We start from the raw sequence: 24,741 nt of genomic DNA, 5'->3' as shown, positions 1-24,741 counted from the left end.
ACCTCCCGGGGACCTCCAATGACCCGGGAGACCCCCTCCCCCCCGCCAAGTGCCAGTATTCTTGGTCCCCATTTGTGGGGACCAGTACTAATCGGCACTTGGCTGGGGTCTCCTTAGTGAGGCCGATAGGATGCTGGGTGGCTGTTCGATTTGGCATCATCACGGATAAGTGGATTCTTGAACTCACTTAACTGTGCGAGACTGCGACAACTCGTGAGGCGTAACAGCCATCAGACGTCCCGAGGGAAACTGCTCCTGGGATCTACCGGCTGCGTTTCACTCCAATTCCGACTGGACGCAGCCAGTAAATACTGCTCATTATTAATTTACTTCTCGGCCGCTGAAGAATCCTGAGCCTGGAACACTAATGGTTAATAAATATCCTACTGGGCTTTAAGACCCTAATTTACATATTAATGGAGTGTACTGCCTGTTTTAGGTGTGTGCCCAGCATGTGGACAAAAAGACACCCAGAATTTCAGCACTTGGAATTGTATGAGTGCAGATTGGATCTCAGATGTCCCACTGTTAAATTGGTATGCTTTGCTCCCGTTGTTTAGAGCGGCACGGTCACACAGTGATTAGCACTGCTACCTCACAGCTCCAGGGACCCGGGCTCAATTCCGGCCTCCGGTCACTGTCGGTCTGGGGTTTGCACTTTCTCCCCGTGTCTGCATGGGTTTCCTCTGGGTGCTCTAAATTCCTCCCAGAGTCCAAAAAATTGGATGGGGTTACTGGCATAGGGTGGTGGTGTGGGTTTAAGTCGGGTGCTCTTTCCAAGGGCCAGTGCAGACTCAACGGGTTGAATGGCCCCTTCTGCAATACAAATTCTATGAATCTATACTATGTATGCATGAGAAACAGGTGCAATAAATCCCACTTCTTATCCCAGTTCTCTTTAATATGACTTTACATCCACATGTGAAAAGATTTTAAATAAATGTAGCTTTTACAATTATTTTGACAAGTCTATTGACATAGTCCAATGCCAACCATTTTGACATTTTCACCTCATGCACTGTAAGTTGTTGTTTCCTTCTTATATTGGTGTTCTTGTAAAGTGCCCAGATGATTGTAAGACAAAAAGCTTCGCCATGTCTCTATTTTCAGCAATACGCAAGTGTATTTCTGGAGGCCGGGAGCCCAATGACTGAGAAAACTGCAGTTGTTGTTGCAGCAGGAAGGACCATGGGCGGGATTCTCCGAGCCTCCGTGCCGAAATTGCGATTGGTGCGGGGGCGGAGAATGGACGTTGATGCTGAAATCCGGCGCAACGTCATTCCCGCGATTCTCCGGACCCCGGGGAATCCGGGGAATCGCCGTGAATCACGCACGCGCGGTCTACACGGCGCGGATAGGGGGCCATTGATACACGCCACTGCGGCGATTCTCCAATGAAAACTGGCGAATTTCCGACGGCGTGGTTCTAACCACATTTTGCCTGTCTGGAATGGCCAGTGGCGGCTGCGGAGTCAGTCCACGGCCGCCCTGGTGGGGGGGGCGAGGGGATCCTTCACCCGGGGGGGGGGCATCCACGGGCATGTGCGATCCCGGGTGCGGGGCCTATACATTTGGGGCCGGTCTACGGTGTGAGTCCGTCATGTTGCACGGGGCCACCGCCGCCGAGCGCATGTGCAGAATCCCGACCGCAAGTGCAGGGTCCTGTATCGGCAGCCAGACCTGCAAGGAGTACTCCAGGGCCCTGCTAGCCCCCTTCAGGTAGGAGAATCACTCTGGACTTTCTTCAGCGTTTTGACGCTGGAGTGGGTACATAACCCCATTACTGGAGAATCCCACCCCATAAGTAACCATTAAGCTGCGGTGGATTCTGGACCCGCCTCTTGCCCTACCTGTAGTAAGTCAGATCTGCCCTTTGAAACCAAAAAATGAGCCCACTGCAAGAGAGGAAATGTGGCTCTCCTTCTGCAAAGATCATCAGATACTGCTTGGAAGGACTGAGTCACAAAAACAGCATTAACTTTGGCTGGTATATATGATACTTTTCTTCTGGTGAAAGTGGGCTGCTGGTTTTCAGCCAGCAGCTGACATATTTTCTTTTGTCTCTGTGAATGAATTGCAGCCTTCTGAGGCTGTGATAGTCCAGGAATCCAAAGCGGTCAATCAAAGTTCCCGACCAAATTGTGGATGTTGCCGCTTTCCCGATGCTCGACTCCTCCAAAGTGCGCCACTTATCGACGGCCTCAGGACATTGAAAGAGGCCTGCCCTCGATTCTCCGCCCCCAACCGGCCGAGTTCCTGACGGAGTGGGGAATGTGTGGTCTCATCCGTCGGGAACTCAGTGTGGTGGCTGCGGACTCAGTCCAGTGGCGCCACCGTCGGGGCAGTGCCGATCCGCGGGCAAGGGGGGACTTCATCAGGGGCTGGGGGTGGTCCGGGGCACGCGAGCCGGCCGAAGGGGGCAACTATTTCGCGGGCCGTGTCCATGAACGGCCGCCGCCATGTTGCATGGCACAGCCTCCGCAGGCTGCCGCCGTGTACATGCGCGGCCACGGCCCCGCCAATTCTCTGGGCCGCATCGGCAGCTAGAGCCGGGTGCTCTACGCTGCCTTCCTGCTAGCCCCCATCAAAACGGGGAATCGGTGGCCGTTTTATGCTATTTTTTCTGCCGTAAAACGCCACTGTTCCCATGCCGGCATGGGGACATAGCCCCCGAATTGGAGAATCCAGCCCCAGTTATCTCCTGTGATTGCTCCAGTAGCCTTTTCCATATTGAATCCTTCTGTCCATTGGAAAATCATGTCCCCAATATAAAAGGTGCATTTTCTGCAGAGTTAACTACATATGGCAGAAAATGTTGTAGCCACCTAAGATGGACACTGGGCTAACAAGATGGAGAACTGCTAAGACTGCAGGGAAAAGCAGTTTAGCCAAGGCAAGTAGTCTGCAAAGACTGATTAGCATTTTGCAAGCAGCAAAACTAGTTTCTGGCCAGGTGGAAGATCTCAAACCAAAGGTGTTAATAGCAAAACGCTTTGCATATTAATGAGGCAATCCAGATCTGGGCACACACAATGGCAACATGTGGGTTTGAATAGATACTTTAAGTGGATGTCCAGACAGAGCGGCACCAGAAGTATCCACCATAGAGACCGCCCCCTCCATCGAGGAGAGACCCTCACATTGGGGGAATTCAAAAGATATCGATTGGGAGCGGATCCAATCGATACCTGAAGGTGAAAGCCCGCCCCAAAAGAGGCACGGACATTGGGGCCCTATAAAGATAGACCCCCACACATGGTCCTGTCTGTTGTTTTCGTGCTCCGGCTTTGACTTCGACCAAGAACTTCGACTTGTATCCTGACTCCAGCCGTTGAGCACCAGCCGCCGAACCGTAAGTGACAATACGACGCTCGCTACGCGAACCAGCCCCACTAGACCCCCAGCGACCAGCACACTCTCTGAAGGTTACAGACCAAGATCGAAACGAAGGCCTCGCTCCCTGACCTTGCCTGTTCCTGTTTAGTTAAGTATTCTGATCGCTTAGTTTAGTTGTAGCTTAGTCCCTTAGCGTGTGCATGTGTATTTATTATATTTGTAATAATAAATACTAATCGTTTGGAACTTACTAATCGGTGTATCGTTTTATTACTTTGAACCTGACCTTGGAATATTTGTGAGGTGTTATACGACACCTGGCGACTCCCGAGCTGAAAATACACACACAGAGCCTAGCAGTGTTAAGCACACGGCCTTTAAACGGAGGCGTGTTAATACACTCCAATAAACGCGAATTACACTCAAGTAAAACGTGCAACAATGTGCTGACAGAATTTCCAGATCACCAAACAAATACAATTGAAATGCAGACAAAATGACATCAATATTTAGCTCCAGTAACAAAATGGTCTGATTAATTCCATATCTAGCTTCTATTATGTAGTGGTGTTGCTCATACCATCGCTTTTGAGGCGATAGTAATAATTAGGGTTACATTAGGAGTATAAATTGAGAAAGGTTCATTAAGTACACTTGGGCAGAATCTGGTTGGAGAATTGTGTTCAGTTTTGGTCTCCTTACCTGAGAAAGGACGCACTGGCGCTGGAGGGTCTGCAGAGGAGATTCACTAGGTTAATCCCAGAGTTGAGGGGGTCGGATTATGAGGAGAGGTTGAGTACTCTGGGACTGTACTCATTGGAATTTAGAAGGATTCTAAATATAGAAACGTATAAAATTATGAAGGGAATAATAGATAGGATAGATGCGGGCAGGTTGTTTCCACTGGCGGGTGAAATCAGAACTAGGGGGCATAGCCTCAAAATAAAGGGAAGTAGATTTAGGACTGAGCTTATGAGGAACTTCTTCATCCAAAGGGTTGTGAATCTGGAATCTATGGAATTCCTTGCCCAGTGAAGCAGTTGAGGCTTACATGTTTTCAAGATAAAGATAAATAGTTTTTTTTAAAAATAAAGGGTTATGGTGTTCGAGCGGGAAAGTTGAGCTGAGTCCATAAAAGTTCAGCCATGATCTCATTGAATGGTGGATCAGTCTCGAAGGGCCAGATGGCCTACTCCTGCTCCTAGTTCTTATGTTAAAGGAGAACTTTCAGATTTTGAAGAGGAAAATTCCTGATTTTTGGGAGAAAATTTGGAGTGATAGAACTTACTACCCAATTTTACTCAGTTTAGTGCCCCAATCCTGCCTAGAAATAGGTAGTAATTGCAAGTAAAATCCAAATTTTGCACTCAAACTTCTCTTGAAAGTTTTTTTTTGTCAGCGACTGGCAATAAACTAGTTGGGCAGGGGACCTATCCTGCACTGTGCAACTACATCTTGTGACAACGGACAAGATCAATACAATCCATAAATAAATGCATAGTTTGGGAAACATTCAACACTCTACGGACCTATCAAGCAAAATTTGACACTAGCCAGAATTTTACGGCCGTTCCGACCAGCGGGATCTTCTAGACTCACCAACACCGAACCCCACCAGGGGCTTCCTGGCAGTGGGGAACGTGTACAACGGGAAACCCTGTTGACAGCGGCGGGAGCAAAAGATCCCGCTGCCGGCCAATGGCAGGCTGCCTCTGCCATCGTGGAACACACCACCCGGGGCACAGAAACTTCTGCCATTGAGTCTCATAAGTGCCGAAAAACGTGCACTCAATCCTCAATGACCAACAGTGATAATGTATTTGTAAGGAAGGTTCTGCAAAACAAAAAGGATTAAAATAAATAAACATTTGAAATGGGATGACCTATTCTGTGTGAGACCCTCTCATTTTGTAGTATTTCAGCAAATTTGGTGTGGCGTCTTACCAGACTGCACTGGCCTTAGAAAATCTGCATTAGAAAGCAGCAGTGAAAGCCAATTTAACAATGATAGATAAAAATTACTTACGCAGGACACAGAAGAGTTTGTTCACCCCTGCAAACTGACCTGTAAATAGCAGATAAAATAAGGAGAAAGAGAGATAGCCCAAAGAGTAAGTAATGTGACCACTCAAAAGAATAATGTTTTTAAAAGGCGAGATGTGTACATAAAATCTGAAACTTCAAATAAGAAATGTGGTGAAAAGAAAAAAAGAATCTGTGGCATAGTATCTAGCAGTAAGTGCCAGATAGTGCCCTGGCGAAGTAGAATGTTAGTTAAAAGAACATTTAAAATATATAGCATGGATATTGATAATGCACCTCTGCTCCAAAAGGAAAATTGTTTGAAAGCAAAAGAGGAAGCTGAATGAGAATTTATTAAAAAATTTTAAGTACAATTTCTTTCAGTTTACAATTTTTCCAATTCGATCTAATTCAACAATAAAGGCAAAGCTTTGTTTGAGAAAATGTAGCAACTGCGTATGAAAGAGCTTGCTCTCTATTGTCTTCCTCCTCCAGAATATGCAAGTACAGCTCGTGACAAGTCACCACTGTTCACAGGATCAATGAGCATGAATAACAGATAAAGAACAGCTTTAAGAAGGCTTCATAAACTTTTACTACTTTCCTTTTACAAGAGAACACAGCAGATAATTAATGGCAGTAAATTTCCCTTTCAGCGATAGTCTGGTGGAATAACTAGTCTGACTATTGTCAAAATCGTCTGACTTGAATAAAAATAGGGTAGGTTCCACAGCAGAATGGTGAGGTGGTCTATTCCACCAGATTACCTCACTGATAGTGAAGGTAGTTTTGGTTTGGAGTCGGTTAGCTCGTTGGTTGAATGACTGGTTTGTGATGCAGAGTGAAGACTAACAGCTCGGGTTCAATTCCTGCCCTGGCTGAGGTTATCCATGAAGGCCCCACCTTTTCAATGTTGCCCCTCACCTAAGGTGTGGTAGTGACCCACAGGTTCAATTACCACCAGTCAGCTATCTCTCAAAAGGGGAGAGCAGCCTATCGTCCTTGAGGACTATGGCAACATTCAATTTCATTTCAGTGAAGGTAGTAATGACCGCAATGATTTGCAAACAGATACAGAAAAACAGCAGTGCATCTTTGACAGCAAAAACTTAGTTGAAACATTCAGCCAGAGCACTCCCCAATGTATTAAAAGGTTTTTAAAAATTTGTTCATGGGACATGGGCGTTGCTGGCTGGGCCAGCATTTATTGCCCATCCCTAATTGCACTTGAGGGCAGGCAAAGACGTCAGATTTCCTTCCTTAAAGGACATTAGTGAACCAGATGGGTTTCTACGACAATCGACACTGGCTTCACATGGTCATCCTTGGACTTTTAATTCCAGATTTTTATTGAATTTAAATTTCACCATCTGCAGTGGCATTTGTATGAAATTTGGGCTTTAGCGAGCCTAATGTATGATGGTGCATAGGCATGAACTGCCTGAGCACTTTCACAATGGATTTGTGCACAGTGCACATAGGCATTATGTGGATATTGCAGCAGAAACTGGCCACACATCATAGCACTATCACTGCCAAGGATCAACTATTAGCATCACTTTAGTCAAACTTAAATACTGTCAAAGCAGTAACTCAAAAATACTATCAATAATTTCTGGTTTCAGGTAAAACACATTCTGTCAGATTGATTCCAAATTTGGGTAGCTCTTCCAACAAAATCACGATGACACAGTAAAAGAATGTCTGAGGAAATTCAGGATCTTTGTTTAATTGCTATAAACCAGTATTTTTCTAATGAAAATCAGACTAACAAGATTACAGAACAAAGTTCTTTGCAAGCCTTCAAATTTGGAATGCACAAATTGGCAGTTTTATTTTGGCTAACTAGAATATATAATGACGTGGCGATGCCGGCGTTGGACTAGAATACTAGAATATATAAATAACTCAAAGGACATGTATTTTTGTTAAAGAAAGAATTGATTTACTTTTAAAATGATTTCTACCACTGTCAGCATATGGTCAGTTCCAAATTGTCAGTGAAGTTTTGCAGAACCTGCAACGGGTTCCTCAAGCTGTGACCAATATATAAGGAAGCAAAGAATTAACAGGGACTCCCAATTACTCCCCTTCCCCATCCTAAAAATGCAAAAATAGCCGACCACTCCCATAAACCAAATAACACATGGAGTAAAATGTCATGCAAAATGCAAATAATGGTCGAAGTTCTCAATTCCTTTTAAGAAGGCAACTTATATAGACCAGGTCACATGCACCTATTGTTATTGTTATCTCCCAAAGACTTGAAATTTAGTAACCTTATTTTAATAATTACCCCATTTCAACGAAGTCATGTATACCAGTGGCACTTCATTTTCTCTGGCCAAGTTGGCTGCCACAAATATGGCATGCAGCAGATCCTAGACATTAATGATTGTTCATATTGGCCTGTCTCACCTGATAGCTCTCATCTTGCAATTTTTGCTTCAGATATTCCTCCAGTTTCAACTCATGGTCAAGTTGATGAACAGATTCATTTTCGTAACTTTCATCATCAGTTCTGATGTATGATTCACCGTCTTCTGTAACACTAACAAAGAAATAAACTATAAATAGCAGCATCTTTGCCATTTAATATTTGGCTCTATTTACATTTATATTCATAACTTTGTACTAGGATACCAAAAGGAAATTCACACTCCTTCCTCAGTCAAATACATTCTCTTGTAATCCTGGTTTAGCAAGTGATAGTTAACCTTCTGTATTTGCAGTGCTCCATTTATGTATTGTTTCTGCAGATGTAGCTGCTGCTTGTCAATAAGCCTGGTCATACCTGTTTCAAACTTAGGAGCAAGCAGTCTCTCTTCTCTGTTTGGCAGCTTGCATTCAATGTTGTACTACAGAAAACATGCCATATAAATGCAAGTTATTGTGTTTCATTTTTTGAAAATAGGGCTGATACATTAAATATTTAATGCAAAAGAATTTCTACCATTGTCAGCATATGGTGTGTTCCAAATTGTCAGTGAAGTTTTGCAACAGATTCCTCAAGCTGAGACCAATGTATAATGAAGCGAAGAATTAACAGGGATTCCCACTTAATTCCTCATCCTTAAAATGCAAAAATAGCCGACCACTCCCGTCAAGCACCCCACAGAAATGTGTATCCTTTTGGTAGAAATGTGACATTTATTTTTCACATCAGGATGGTTCAGTTTGTTGATTCATTTTTTGTTTTTCTTTGGGTGGGTGGGGGGAAAGAGTGGCGGCGGGGCAGCAGCGAATAGAAAGAGATAGCCAAAGATTTGTCCAAAAAGGCATAAAGTATAACTTTCTGTTACAAATGTCTATGTGCCTAATTTTTCAAAATTATATCATGACAAGATAAATAATGGTACTAATTATTCATACTTACATATCACTTTGAATTGTTCCTGTTGCAGCAGCACTGTGCACATAGCTGGGATTTCTGGCATTGATCTGAGCTAGAAAGGCCTTCTCAGATGTTGGTGAAAGAACAATGTCATCTAAATGAGCTCGACCAAAATCAGAGTCCACATTGCTTTCTGTCTCACTGCCACCTTCTGCTGGGTTGAAAGCAAAACTTCCATTAGCAGCAACAAACTGCTTGAATCTCCTGTCTACAGATATAAAGTTATGAGGTGGGCTGTGCTTTTATTGTACCACGTTATGAAGGTTCTACCTTACAAAGTACATGGTAGAATGAAAATTGCATCATTTATTAGTAGGGATATAATTTGTTATATTTTCAACATAGTGTAAGGTGAAGCACTTAAGACCTGGTAATAACCTTTAGGTGCGTCTATAATGTCAAACCAGACCCGGAGGAAACCCACGCAGACATGGGGAGAATGGAACGGTGGCACAGTGGTTTAGCACTGCTGCCTCACAGTGTCAGGGACCCAGGTTCAATTCCAGCCTCGGGTCACTGTCTGCGTCGAGTTTGTATATTCTCCCCGTGTCTGCGTCGGTTTCCTCCGGGTGCTCCGGTTTTTCCACAGTCCAAAGATGTGCAGGTTAGGTGAACTGGTCATGCTAAATTGCCCTTAGAGTCCAAAAGGTTAGGTGGGATTACTGGGTTATGGGCCTGTGGGGAGGGTGCTCTTTCAGAGGACCGGTGTAGACTCGATGGGCTGAATGGCCTCCTTCTGCACTGTGTGGATTCTATGATTCTATGAACGTGCAAACTCCACGCAGGTAGTCACCTGAGGTTGGAATCGAACCTGGGTCTCTGGAGTTGTGATGCAACAGTGCTAACCAATGTGGTGTGGAATTGCCATTTCACCGCCACTATTTTGCGCTGAAACAATGGTTTTCCACTGGGAATTTTGTTGTGTCTTTTGTTTTATGGAAGAGGGAGAGGAGGTACAGATAGGTGGTTGGTCGGTCAGATAGTTGATTAGTGTAAAGCACACACCTGCTTATTCTTCATACCACAATATACATACAGGCGGAGACAATCCTATTGCCAGATGTCGATGGGCCAATGTTGGTTTTACAATAATGAGTTTTAGAAGTTAGTTAAGTTTTGGGATGGTGTCTTTAAAGTAAAACAATTGAGTCATGTGATCTATTTGAAAATCTGCCTGATAGCAAGCCTGGGTGGTTTGATTCTTAGAGATTAACAGGGGCTCAGACTGTTTTACTGAGAAGATGTTGCAAGGCCTTTACATTTAAGGAGGCATCGGATAGTGGGAAACTTGGCCAGTTGGATAACGAACTGGTTAACTGATAGAAGTCAGAGAGTGGTGGTGGATGGCAAATATTCAGCCTGGAGCCCAGTTACCAGTGGCATACCGCAGGGATCAGTTCTGGGTCCTCTGCTGTTTGTGATTTTTCATTAATGACTTGGATGAGGGAGTTGAAAAGTAGGTCAGAAAATTTGCAGACGATTCGATGATTGGTGGAGTTGTGGATAGTGAGGAAGGCTGTTGTCGGCTGCAAAGAGACATAGATAGGATGCAGAGCTGGGCTGAGAAGTAGCAGATGGAGTTTAGCCCTGAAAAGTGTGAGGTTGTCCATTTTGGAAGGACAAATATGAATGCAGAATACAGGGTTAATGGTAGGGTTCTTCGCATTGTGGAGGAGCAGAGATATTGGGGTCTATGTTCATAGATCTTTGAAAGTTGCCACTCAAGTGGATAGAGCTGTGAAGTAGGCCTATGGTGTGCTAGCGTTCATTAGCAGAGGGATTGAATTTAAGAGCCGTGAAGTGATGATGCAGTTGTACAAAACCTTGGTAAGGCCACATTTGGAGTACTGTGTGCAGTTCTGGTCGCCTCGTTTTAGGAAGGATGTGGAAGCTTTGGAAAAGGTGCAAAGGAGATTTACTAGGATGTTGCCTGGAATGGAGAGTAGGACTTACGAGGAAAGGTTGAGGGTGCTCGACCTTTTCTCATTAGAACGGAGAAGGATGAGGTGAGACTTGACAGAGGTTTATATGATCAGGGGAATAGATAGAGTAGACAGTCAGGGACTTTTTCAAGGGGACATAAATTTAAGGTGAATGGTGAAAGATATAGGTGGGGAGTCAGAGATAGGGGGCGGAATTCTCGGACTCACGCCGGTGTGGAGAATAGCGGGACGTGCCATTTTTTCCCGCGACGCCGTTCCGACACGCTCCCGCTATTCTCCCCAACGTGCAAATTTTTCCGACCGCCTTTCCCGCGAATAACCCCGTCAAATTGCCCGAAACGGCCAAAACCGGCCTCCCGCTATTCTCCGGCCCAGATGGGCCGAAGTCGGCATGCAAATTGAGTACGCCAGCTGACACACCTGCTTTTCAAATTCGTCAGCCAGTCGAGCTGATGACGAGGAGGTGAATGGACCGCTGGACTGTGAGCAAACCGGGGCTGGCATCCCGGAGAACGCAGCGAACAGAGGGCGGCGGGGGGGGGGGGGAGAAGGAGAATGGGAGAGAAGGAGAAGGGTGAGGGAGAGAGAGGGGGGAAGGAGAGAGAGAGAGAGAGGGAAGGAGAGAGAGAGAGAGAGAGAGAGAGGGAGGAGAGAGAGAGAGAGAGAGAGGGAAGGAGAGAGAGGAGAGAGAGAGAGAAAGGAGAGAGAGAGAGAGAGGGAAGGAGGGAGTGGGGGAGAAGGAGAAGGGAGGGGAGGGAGGGAGGGAGGGAGGGAGGGAGAGAGAGGAGAGAGAGAGAGAGAGAGAGTGGGGGGGAAGGGGGTGGGGGGGAGAAGGAGAAGGGAGGGAGGGAGGTAGAGAGAGGGAGAGGGAGAGGGAGAGGGAGAGGGAGAGGGAGAGGGAGAGAGGGAGAGAGAGAGAGAGAGAAGGAGGGGGGGGGGGGAGAAGGAGAAGGAGGGGGGGAGGAGGGAGAGGGTGAGAGATAGGGAGGGAGAGAGAGAGACAGAGGGAGGGAGTGGGGGGAAGGGGGGTGGGGGGGGGGAGAAGGAGAAGGGGGGAGAAGGAGAAGGGGGGGGAGGGAGGGAGAGGGAGAGAGAGGGGGGCAGCTCATGCCTTTTTACGACGCGGAGCGGCATCATTCGGGAGTCGCAGCCTTTGCGCGTCATTTGACGCGTGACACCTGCGGCCCCGCTCCTAGCCCATTTCCGGGGCGTGAATAGCTCGGGAGCGGGGCCGTATCGGGCTGTCGTGAAGCTCGGCCGATTTCACGACGGCCATCCCGATTTTTATCGGGAGCGGAGAATATCGCCCATGTTCTTTACCCAGAGAGTAGTGGGGGCATGGAATGCACTGCCTGTGGAAGTAGTTGAGTCTGAAATATTAGGGACCTTCTAGCAGCTCTTGGATAGGTACATGGATTACGATAGAATGATGGGGTGTAGATTAATTTGTTCTTAATCTAGGACAAAAATTCGGCACAACATAGTGGGCCAAAGGGCCTGTTCTGTGCTGTATTTTCTATGTTTTATGTTCTAACAGCAGCAGCTAATGTGCTCATAGTGGATAAACTGTGAGTTTCCAAAATCCCAGAAAGTTGTTGATAATGTCTTATTCTGCTTTGGTTGTGTTGGCATCTCAGATTAACACCTGTATTCCACCAACATATATGGTTAGCACTGGTTAAACCAGACATGGCTTGCTTAAATGGTAGTCCTGATAATAAAATACTTATAAATGAGAATAATCTTGAGATGGGTCTTGAAGGTTTCAAGTGATGAAACTGTGACCATTTCCTTTGCCAGCTTGTTCCACTGTCCGACTGCCCTTGGGAAGAAAGATTATTGATACACTGCCTTGGAAACAAATGGCTTTTGTAGCTGGTGTAGACGACTACCTCATGTTTTGTCATTGCCGAGGGCAGTGGCTACACACTTTTGTCAAATCTCAATGCACCATTCCATATTTGATAGAACATGGCCAGTCGACTTTTCTCCCTCCTTTGCTGCAATGATTCCCATTTCAAATCTTTGATAAAGGATGTCACACTTGTGTATTTCCTATACTGATTCATCTTTGGATTGCTTCAATCTTATTTAAATCTCTCACCACATAAAGTTTCCAGAAACAACTTTCGTACTCTAGGATTGGACAAACAAATGCTTGGTAAGTTATAACTTTCGCAATCCCAAATATTCCTCCCCAGAAATCCAAGATCCCTGTTTGCTTTGGATGTTATCTGCTGAATGGGGAATCTCCATTGAAGGTTTTTAAGATGGACACCTAGGTAAGGTTGTGTTATCTGCTTGCGGGAGAAATTGACTGCAGAACTTAAAGTAATCTGGGGGTGGATTCTTTTTGTTAGTCGCATACTGTTGGAACCAACAATTCTACAGACACATGCTTGTAGGATTGGAATAGCGGTTTTAATATACTTACAACAGAGCCAGCCTGTTAGCCATTGAACTTTCGGTGAACTGGCCGGCTGACCCTGTGGCACTGATCTGTATACAGCAGCTCCCGGGGGAGGAGTCCTGGGCGGAGCCAAGGTAGAAGCCCCGTACAACTCTCAAGCATTCCCAGAGCTACTCCCCCTGGAGGTCAGATAGTGCTACTGCACTTACAATATAGACACATGTATATACAGGTTATAATCCGGTGTGAATCACATTCACCACACATACATTATAGTATTTTTTGGTGATGAATGCCATCTCCCATTACTCCTGCAATTCCATAGGATTGCCTTGCAGTGAATTGATCTGATCTTGAATTTTCCCTGATGCGTAAACCACACACTAAATAATCGCTCTCTCCTTTTAAAAAAATGATGGGCGCAATCTAACTGAAAAGTTTCTAAGTGCAGTAGCGAGTGGACCAGCCGGGTGTTTCCCGATGGCCAACCTGGTGAGACCGTCTCCGGTATCTGACATTAATTAGGTTACATAATGACTCCCCACAGGCTTCACATAGGAAAAGACTGTCCCATCAACTGACTCGCTGGGACTATGCTCAGCAGCTCCCCACTAACAAGGGGGAAGCACCTTTTAAGCTGATCCAGCAAAGCAAACCCCAGACAGCACGCTGCAATGCCACCTCGCAGAGTAAGTCCATGATTCAGAGATGCCACCCTGGTCCGACTGATGGAGGCTGTGAAGTTCTAACAGAATACCCTGTTCCTCCGAGGGGTCCGGAAGGTCAGCCACTGACAGCCAGTGCCACCTGGGAGGCAATGGTTGTCAGTGTGGGGAGTGTTACCAGGAGCATCGCCACCCAGTGCCGCAAGAAGCTAAACGACCCCCACCGTGCTGCACTGGTGAGTTGACAATGACCCCTGACACCTGTCCACTGTACCCCCCGCAACCTGTGTTTGCTCCCCACCAACGACCCTGCACTTGGACACCCCGCCCCAGCACAGTACTATGCCAGAGAGTACCCTGGCACCCACCAGCATACTCCACCCTTGCCCAGTGATACCCACGCATGTCCCCTGCCATGCCCCCTCCCCGTGATGCATGCAGCATGTGGCTCACAATGCCCCCTTTGTGTCCCCACAGGAGTAGTTGGCTCACAACAGACGGTAGAGGGCCCGGACGGACAACAGTGTGCCAGACATCAGAATCCTCACCCCCTGAGGAATGAGCCCTGGAGGTCATGGGGATGGCCGAGTATAGATCGGTCATCAACATCGAGATAGGCCTACGCCGCAGAGGTGGGTTCCCACCGGCCCCCACCCAGATAACCTTTTACACGTGAGTTCTACATGCCAGCATGATGATCTTTCCCTCTCAATGACCACATATCTATTCTCCTGCAGGATCTCCAGCCGGTTGTGCTGGCCCATTCAGGGTGGCCCGCCGTCTCCCAAGAGAACACCCTGGAGGGGAGCTCAGAGGATGCCACTGTTGATGCGTCATAATCCCCACCCTCCACCAGCACATGGACACACACCGTAATGGCCGAAAGTAGTGGTCAGGCTTCTGGGCACAATCTGGTAAGCACCACACAGTTGCTGATGTACATCAGGTGGAAGCAGGAACGTTCAGGAAGGACAGCAGTCGGGCGTTTGCTGGATCCCAGGACCCAGCCAGGTCCAGTCAGGTGACGAGCCGCTATCCCGGAGCTGATACAGGTGCGAGGGTGTGACCGTGAAATTCAGAGAGGGATGTCAGTGACACTCCGGTGGGTTCATAGCCGATTGGAGGAACCCCAATGGCTACAGATGCAGGGGATTGTGCCGGTAATGTGCGGCACCGAGGCCAACGCTGCTACGGTGGTCCGGTGCGGTATGTAGGAGGGAGGTCGTGCAAAAGGTGGCTCCCTCAAAGGCCCTGATATTTCCGTCCTTTTCACCCGTTTTGTCGGGAAAGTTTTGGGTTTTAACTCGGTAGCTTGGCAGGGAGGACGGTTAAGTTGCTGGGGGGGATGTCAAAAGCGGTGGTGAAGAATGCTGCAGGGAAGAAATCCCAGGTTAGGAGCCTGGTAAAAGAACATGAGGGAGACAAGATGACGGAGGAAGCATCTGCACCTGTCACGTTGGAAACTCTGACAGGGCGATGGCGTAGGAGCTGGGAAAGTTCGGAAATTGGATGGATGGTAGATTTGAATGGCATGGCAGGGAACTGATGGAGTCATTCAAATCCACCATCTACGAGTCATTAGGCCCGCTCCAGGAGAGTTTGGCACAACTGTCAGGGCTGTGAGAGAGCAGGGTGTGACATTAAAGAGTGTTGAGGAGGCCCTGTCGAATCACAAAGACCGACTGGTTTTGTTAGAGGCTGAAATGCAGATTCTGCCGGATGATAACAAGGGCCTGAAAGTCAAGATAGATGTTATGGAGAACAGGGCGAGGTGCATGAAACCGTGCGACAGACACCGAGGCTGGACGTGCCACCACATGCAGTGATCGTTCGGTTTCAAATCTACCAGAGGAAGGAATGGGTCCTAGAGTGGGTTAAGCAACGTTGGAACGGCAACATGGTGCGCATGTACCAAGGCATTGGTACCGAATTGGTGAAAAGGAGGGCAGACTTCAACAGGGTGAAGGCGGCACTGTACAGAAACACTGTGCGGTTTGGGGTGGTGTATCCAGCGAAGCCATGTGTCATGTTAGATTCAAAGAACAATTACTTCACTCATCGGAGTAGGCCGAGGCCTTCATCAAGGAACAGGGACTGGGAGTGATTTGAGGAGGGTTGGCGGGTGGTTTTGTCTTTCAGTCCAAGCTGGGCTGTGGTAATTGTAAATATTGCAATATTGTGGGTTTTGTTTGTTGTGCTCTTTGTGCCATGTTGCTCATTTGTTCATGAAGGGGAAGATTTTGTTTTCTCTTTTTTCTCTACGAGATTAGGTTCATGGGGATGGCAATACGAGGGACATTGGTGGGGGTCGGGGATCAGAGGCCTTACGTTTAATGGTGTTTAGAGGTAGTAGCTGGGGGGAGGGGGGGGGGGGTGTCGGTTACCTGGCCAGCTCTAGGAGTTAAGCTAGTTAACGGGAGGGATGTAAAGGGTGAGACTGCCACTCGTCAGGTCAGTTAGACGAGGCTCAATGGCCTACCCCAGTGGTAATGGTTGACTCGAAGTTGTGGGTTGCGGGGGGGGGATTGTGAAGCACTAACATGGCTGGTCACCTGGAACATGTGGGGCCTGGGGGGCAGGTTAAAAGAGTAAGGATTTTTGTCCACCTAACGGGTCAGGAAGTCGACGTGGTGTTTTAACAAGAGACACACATGCAGGAACGAGACCCAGATCAGGCTCCGGATGGCCTGGGTGAGCCAGATTTTCCACCCGGCTTGGACAGTAGGGCCTGAGAGATGGAGATCCTCATCAACAAGTGGGTTCGTTTCCACATGGGAAGGTGTCCGGGTGTGTGTGTTTGTGTGTGTGCGCATACCGCAAATTGGCACGATATGTCATTCACAAAGCGGTTTGTGGTGGCGGTGCTTGACCTGGACACTCGCTCGCTTATTATGGGGGAGTGATATCAACTTTGTGCTGGACCCAAAGGTGGATCGATCCAGGCTGAAATCATTGTCTGCGGGGGGGATGTCAAGAGTATTGTCCGTGTTCATGGAGGAGGAGGGAGGGGCAGACCAGTGGAGGTTCATGCACCCAGGGGAGAGGGAGTTCTCATTCTTCTCCACAGTAGACAAAGCATATTCACTGATTGATTTCTTCCTTGTGAGTTAAGCTCTGCTGGTTGGGGGTTAGGGTGGCCGATAACTTCATGGTAGTGATCTCGGATCATGGCCTGCATTGGATGGACCTGGTGCTGGAAGTGAGTCAAGAATGCTGCAGGTGTTGGCAGTTAGATGGAGGATTGTTGTCAGCCTTGGGGGTCTGTGTGAAGGTCTCGAGTGCCACACAGGAGTACATTACATATAATGATAAGGGGGAAGTTTCACCCTCGATCCTGTGGGGGCATTGAAAGTGGTGATCGGGGAGAGATTATAACAGTTAAGGCACATGCGGACATGGAAGCTAGAGGAGTGATGGAAATTGGTGGATAGGATTTGAAGCATGGATCATAGATATGTAAGGGATCCGACCCTTGAACTGTTGGTGTGCAGGAGGTAACTGCAGGAGTTCACCTTGATGTCACTGGGCAAAGCGATGCGGCAGTTGAGTCGGGCAAAAGGGGCAGTTTGAGTATGGGGAGGAGGCTCTTGGCACATCTATTAAGATGGTAGGAGGCAGATAGGGAGACTGTTCTGGTTAAGGACCGGGAGGGTAAGTTGGCCTCCGATCCAATGAAGGTGAATGGTGTTCAAGGCTTATTACGAGAAGTTATATCTGTCGGAGCCACCAAAAGATGGACAAGGAATGGCTGAGTTTTTGGGGGTTTGGAATTTCCCCAAGGTTAGGGAGGAGCTGCGGATGGAGTTGGAAGCCTCGCTTTGTTTGGAAGCGATCCAGGGAGCATTGAAAAGATACAATAAGGGAAGGCACCAGGGCTGGATGCGTTCCCGGTGGAGTTTGGTAAAAAGTTCTTGGATCAGTTGGGTCCACTGTTGCTGGGCATGTTCGGACTCTCCTTGGAGCGGGGCAATCTCCCGGGGATATTGGGACAGGCCTCCGTCTCGCTACTCTTGAAGAGGGACAAACACCCCACAGAGTGTGGGTCAGACCATCCGATCTCCCGCTTGAATGTAGATGCCAAATTGCTGGCCAAGATGTTGGCTTTAAGACTGGAGCCTCCCGGAGGTGAAAAGGAAAGATCAGATGGGTTTGTGAAGGGGCGGAGATTGCCATAAGAGTTCAGGATATATTTTTCACGCTATGTTCAAGTACGCACTAACATACATCTCCCGCTAATCCAGCCGCGCCAGAGGCACCAATGTCACACCGCTACATCATTCCCGTAGGTACCAGACCCGTCTGTACCCCTATCCAAAGATGGATTCTCTATGCCCACCCTTAAAAAGAAAAAAATACAAAGAAAATTTGTGAGAACTCCAGTTCCAAAGGAATATTGCATATATACCACATCAAGCAACTTAACCCCAGTCTCAGGCCCAATACAGAACCAACATCATTCCATACAATTACACAGAGAGGATCAGCAGCTACATGTTTGGATTATAATCAGTGCCTTCAACACCTCCCAACAAATCAGGATTATTAAAGCATGGCGGTGAATCTTTAAACTCAATCAAGAATTTGCCTCTCATTTCCTGCCAAAGGCCCGAACACACGGACACTCATTGTCCGGCCCCTTAAACACAAATCCGTCAGAATATGCGATACAACCTGCAACAGGATCTGAACAAACTGAAGGCAGACCCTTACCAGGAACAGTGTTCTATCAAATGCAGATTGTCTTATGTGCTTCTACCGTTCTCCCAAGGATACCTCTTGGTTCCACAAGGTGAGCACCAAAGACTGCAACACAGAGACGAGACCCTCCTCCAGAATAACACTCTCACAGGTGACTTCATCCTAATACACACTGCTCCGCCGAGGCGCAGGCCCACTCATCAGCAACACCACCACTGCAAGCTGGACCCCATGCCAGACAACTCCGACTGCCTCAATCACATGGGGATTCCTTACGATTTAACTCGGCTGCTCATTGCAAAACTCCAATCAGGATCATCCAGGGACATATTACAAGGCATATGTCCCAAAAAAGATGATTATAAAATGGGCATTAGGATAAGATAAAGGATTAAAAGATGAGCAGAGCCAGACCTCGTGAAAACACAGCTGCTCCCGCACTCGCATGGCGTGACCCTGCATTTAAGAAAAAAACTTTTGGGAAGGTTTTTTATGTATGTTAAGAAGAGAAGTTGGCCATCATGTTCTGAGCCACAGATCTGTAAATTAAAACCTAACAAGATCTATTGGAGAACAGCAATAGGCAGCAAGACGCAAGCAGGATGGAAGCTTGCATTCGGATTGAAAAGAGGACTTAAAATGTGGCTGGAGGATTTACCTAACTTTCTGCAGAGGAAGAATTTCCGGAGCAAAAATCTCACTGGAAAAGGCAGCTCTGAGATTAAAAGTTTCCAGGCTGGGAAAGAAAAGGAACCGAAGTAAACCTTGTGTTGGTTCTATAAGAATGTAAGGAATAGAAGCACAAGTGGGCCATTCAGCCCTTCGAGCCTGCTCCACCATTCAATGAGATCATAGCTGACCTTCTATTTGAAAACCATTTCCCTGTACTATCTCCATCCCTTGATGTTTTAACATGTGGAAGGACAATTCTGGAATTTAATGTCTTCTTACAGGACAGTGTAAAGTACATCCGTGAAATTCTAAGCAAATGTATGAACCAACAGTGGAGCCCATTTCAAGTGGGTAATAACAGGTGGTGCAGCCCCAGGGATCAATGACTAATTTTACCCTCTTTCTCTTTTCATAGCAGAAAGGTTGGTGATCAGATAGCACAGAATTAAGGTGATTGGTAAAAGAAGCAGTTATGACATGTTTTTACCACTGTTACAGATTGTCATTTTGAGTAGTGTTCTCATAAGCCTTTCTCCAATGCAATTTATTGGCGTCCGTTTAGGGTTCTGTGTTATATGTTTAGCTGCTGTTGTATAAAGAGTCAAAGGTTCTGCTCCTTTTCCACAAACACCTTTAATTTACTTCAACAGACACTGCCCAAAAGTCTAACATCACATCACCTGACACAACAGCCACCTGAAGCCCCTTTACATATCAGTGTCAATTATTGGGTCCTTAACATAAATGAGACAACTAATTGGAATGTATTTTAACCCATAACTTAACATTCTGAGCATTTGCGGGCTATGCCGGGATTTTCAATCTGCAAGAGGGTGACCTGTGAGCAAGACATGTTTTACTTGAGCTCCTATTTTCATAGTTATTGTTGTTACTACTGTTCTGCTGAGTTGTTGTTAAACTCTGTTATTTATTTATATAAAGAAGTTCCTTTTAAACAACACATTTGACTATTTACTTTGTGGTCCCAAGTTACCACAACTACCCTATTGGAATTTCAGCAGATACAAAAAAGTGACCTGTATTCAAAAAGAGAGAGTGGAATATATTCACTTTTTCTAGATCAGTGTTCTTCAAACTCGGGGGCGCGACCCGCCGGTGGGTCACGAGCTGGTGTCGGGAGGGTCGCGGAGCCGTCCTTCACGGCACTCCCGATCGCGCAAATCACCGTGCAGCAGCTGGCTTTTAATAACAGCGGCTGCAAGCGGCCATTAAAATGGCTGTGAACATGTAAAAAAAATTTGGCCGTATTGCGCATGCGTGCGCGATCATTGGCGCGCATGCGCAAAACTATGTGCTTGTGCGCCGATGATCGGGCGTGCATGCGCAGTGCGGCCGCTATTTTTTTCAATGGTCGCAGCTTTTTGTTTTACAAGTTCGGGGGTTTTTTATTCATTTTATTCTTTTAATTTTTATTTTTTTCAATTATTTTATTCATTTTTATATTTTTCATTTATTTTATTCATTTTTTTTTTACAAGTTCGGGGGGTTTTATTTGATTAAATTTTACAGGACAAAATGCCGAACTTTGGACAGATGGAGACTCCATACTTTCCGACACCGGAAGGCTTCACCTTCATCCAACAGGTTCCATTGGAGGAGCGTGTACGAGGGCCAAAGGGACCCAAAACCATTTCCTCCATTTTTATCAGTAGCAAACAAGGTAAGAGAAAATAGTGGGCTGCTCAGGTCAGCCAGCGTGGGTCCCGAAGGTTGGCCAGTTGGTAAAAAGTGGGTCCTCGGAAAAAAAGTTTGAAGAACACGGTTCTAGATGATACTGAGCAAGGAGGTATAGTTAGCGGCAGACAGCAGTTATTGAAAAAGGGATGTCAGGAAACTAAGTTAGTTGACAGAATTATAGGAGACACAATTTAATGTAACAAATATTTGGTGGTACGCTTTGGATGTATATGAAGATGAAGTATAACCTAAGTGGGAAAATATCGGTGAGATTAGACGAACAGGTAAATTAAGGGGCCCAGGTACCAAAACCATTAACAACTTGTTTGAAGTTTGGAAAATAGATCATTAAAGGTTAATGGCTTCTCTTCGAGGCTAATTATAAAATTAATGTATCAGGATAATATCACTGATTGGATCTTATTGATTATGATCACTTACCGGAATTCAACTCTTTTACCAAAGACGACATTGTGTTTGTAATAGAGTCTGCTGCCACCAGCAGGTCATTTCTCAAATTTCTCCTGGAGCCTACAAAGAGAGCAGAGTATGTTAGTTTTTTAAAAAGTGCATGACAACACATAAGGCTAAAGTAACGCTGCAATTTAATTTAGCTTTAATACCAAGTTGCTTTAATACCAAGTTATGTTTTCCCTTCTAAAATAAAAAAGCCATACTACAACATGAATTCACGGAAGCAGAATAATACCGCAAAAAAGGAGAAGGTGCATGGTGTTTGTATCGTGTCTTTGAAAGAGCTACAAAATTAATTCCACTCCCCTCTACTTTTCCCATTGCCCAGTAAATGTTGTCCCTTCACACATTTATCCAATTCTCTTTTGAATGGTAGTACTGAATCCACTTCACCATCCTTTCAAGAATTCAAGATCACAGCTCACGTTCGACATTAATTCTGAGAATGACTCACTCTGTGCAAATGCTTCCTGGACATCTCCTCCAACCCCTGTCAGTGAGTCCTGAGGTGTGTGGGTCGGAGTTGAGCAGGCAGAGGTTGATCTGATAGGCATTGGAATAGGAACAGACCGACTTATTGTGTGACTTGGCGAAGAACGAGGGGATCCTGCCCCCTGAGTCTGAAAATAAACAAAAATAATTATGTCAGTATATATATTATATATATATCTCAATTGCACAAAATACATCTTTTGGCTAACATCTCAAAACTACACTTCGTATTCGTTTAATCAGAAGCAGAATCACCTCTTCACCATGAGAATACAAGATTGAGCTTCTTTACAACTAGAGAATGAGAACAATGTACATAATTTACATAGGTGGTGACACCTGAACTTTAACCCAGTATTCTCCACTCAACAATACAGGGTCATACAGCAACAGCTGGTGTAATAAATATTCCACAATGGACAGTTCATATTCTCAATCTTAAAATATAAAGTTACCTATTAAAAGCTTATTTCCGTTTCAACTACAACAGACCTTATGCTGATCATATGTCGACAATGGCATTAGATAGGGCATTCCAGGATTGCTACCCAATGTCACTCGAGGAACAATGATGTATGCTGATAACAGGGCACTGAGTGACTTGGAGGTGATAATGGACAGTACTTTACATGTCCCTGCCAGGTGTGTTTTGGGCGGGACCAGGGCCGGTTTTAAGCCTATTTGACCAATTTCATCAAATTGGGCCCCGCACCTTAAGGGGGCCCCGCGCCTGCGGCGACAGAGTTACCGTTTGAAGCCTTTTCTGTATTCTAAGAGGAACTATAGGGTAGTTTTTACTTTTGGGGAACGCACCGCATTACCGTCGACAAATCCTTCAGCCCTGCGCCGCCAAATCCTTCCGCCCGGGTAAGTAAGTTTCAAAATTTTAGTATATCAAGCATTTAATGTTTTTTTTGGTTAAAGACGAGCATACTACAAGAAATATAAACATACATAAATTTTTACTTTTGTAGAGTAGGGGCCCCGCCATCACTTTTCTAATTGGGCCCGCAATTCCTAGCACCGACCCTGGGCGGGACAAAGAGGGTGGGTGTGCACACCATCGCCTTCCTGTCCATCCGAGCTCACCCTGCATAGATCGGCAACCCACCCACCATATTCAAATAATTAATCAAGTCAGTTAACCCTGATAATGCACTGGCCATGCCATAAAACATTTGGAGAGGCAGCAGCGAGCAGTCCTATTTAAAAAAAAACTTCTTCAAAGGATGGTAAGGAAGGGACTTCCACATCCAGGTCCTGCCTACCATTTTTAAAGGTCTGCATTGTTTTCCTAACTGCGGAAATCCAGTCCTATGTTTCTCTGAAGTCTCAGTTCTTTTAGTCCAGCTTTATAACTAAGATGATTTAAATTGGGAATTAATCTAGTGGCTTTCTTCTGGCATCTACATTATCATCCCAGCTGTCTTTGAAGCACAACACAGAGAACTCTCCAACAATTTTCAGTCTCCTAAACTGCAAGAGTTTAATCGGCATCCAGTTTCACTCTCCAGCCTCCTTTCCTGTGTATCCTCCAAGGAGGGGATCAGGAGGGGCATATTTATAGCCAAGGGACCATAGCGCCCCTGAAAATTCAGCCCGAGCAACAAAATGTTTATATTGAAAGGGTTTTATGTGTGGAGTGCCACAAATATCAGTTCTGGGGCCTCAGCTATTTACAGTGACTATTAATAACTTAGATGAAGCGGCCGACTGTAACGATTCCAAATTTGATGATACAAAGTTCTATGGGAAAATAAGATGTAAGGTGGACACAAGAGACTGTAAAGGATACAGACAAGTTAAGTGGCTGTACAAGAAAGTGTCAGGTGGAGGAGCATCATGTAGGAAGAATAAAAAATAGAATATTTTTAAATGATTAGAAGCTAATAAATATTCATGACGGAGGAGCTAGGTGTCATACATGAAACACAGAAACTTAATATGCGGGGACAATAAGCAATTCAGGATACAAATAGTCTGTTGGCCTTTATTGCAAGGGAGTTGTAGTATAAGAGTAAGGAGCTCTTGCTGCAATTGTGCTTTGGTGAGACCACATTCAGGGTACTGTATACCATTTTGGTTTCCAAAGCTTTGAAAGGACCTACTTGTCTTAGGGAGTTGCAATGAAGGTTCAATAGATTAATTCCTTGGAAGAAAGGTTTGTCCTATAAGCAGTGATTGAATAGAATGGGCCTGTACTCTTTGGACTTAGAGAGTTGATCTCATTGAGAAATATAGGCCAGAATTTTCCAGCCTTTGGGATTCCCTTTTCCCACTGGCAGCGCACCTCCGCCTGCGGGTTTCCAAGCAGCATGAGGTGGCTTCAATGGGAAATCCCATTGATAAGCAGCAGGAAGAGAGAATTTCACTGCCAGCGAATGGTGTGCCGCAGAGAAACACACGGCTGGGGGACAGGAGAATCCTGCCAATAAGATTCTGAGAAGATCTAACAGGTTAAATGCAGAGACGTTGTTTCCCGTGATTGGGGAAACTGCAATTCAGGCACCTCAGATGTGATTCTCCAGTTCCCCAGCTGCGTGTTTTTCGGCTGTGTGCAGTTCACTGGCAGCAGGATTTTATCTTCCCATTGCTTGTCAATGGTATTACCCTGATGAACCATCAATCGAACGCGAGACGAGTTGCTGTACAAAAGTTAGGCTTTAATAAGCTAGAAGTTAGCCCTGTGGTCGACTACAGTAAATGGACGACCGCCGGGCGTTCTGGCTATTTATACCTCGATCTGGAGGTGTGGTTAACTCAGCCTCTCGACCAATCGGAGAGCCGTCACATGACTGGTCTCAACCAATCGGTCGAGAGGCACATGACCGACCAGGGCCAATGGTAAGCTGGTGTTCTGCACCAATGGCAGACAGCTATACAAAACATACCACCACAACCCATTGTAACCATCCCACGACATCGTGAAACCCGCTG

General features: G+C 46.1%; 1 protein-coding gene across 20 annotated transcripts in view; it reads right to left on the bottom strand.

Moving 5' to 3' along the window:
• Positions 1-24,741, bottom strand: part of dtna (dystrobrevin, alpha) — a 254,287-nt gene that overhangs the window by 17,691 nt on the left and 211,855 nt on the right. For 8 of the 20 annotated variants that reach the window (XM_038809276.1, XM_038809291.1, XM_038809283.1 and 5 more), the window contains 5 exons: positions 21,767-21,932; positions 21,280-21,369; positions 8,735-8,903; positions 7,777-7,909; positions 5,363-5,401 (listed from right to left, as the gene is read on the bottom strand). In XM_038809276.1, the coding sequence (XP_038665204.1) occupies positions 5,384-5,401; positions 7,777-7,909; positions 8,735-8,903; positions 21,280-21,369; positions 21,767-21,932 (576 nt within the window). In that variant the 3' untranslated portion in view covers positions 5,363-5,383. Of the gene's footprint in view, positions 1-5,362; positions 5,402-7,776; positions 7,910-8,734; positions 8,907-21,279; positions 21,370-21,766; positions 21,933-24,741 lie in introns of all 20 variants that reach the window. The other 12 variants (XM_038809268.1, XM_038809269.1, XM_038809272.1 and 9 more) reach the window with 2 other exon arrangements.

The sequence above is a fragment of the Scyliorhinus canicula genome, chromosome 10 (assembly GCF_902713615.1).
Source record: "Scyliorhinus canicula chromosome 10, sScyCan1.1, whole genome shotgun sequence".
Taxonomy (NCBI): Eukaryota; Metazoa; Chordata; class Chondrichthyes; order Carcharhiniformes; family Scyliorhinidae; genus Scyliorhinus; species Scyliorhinus canicula.
The sequence above is the reverse complement of the archived record's forward strand: the minus strand, read 5'-3'. Positions and strand labels throughout refer to the sequence as shown.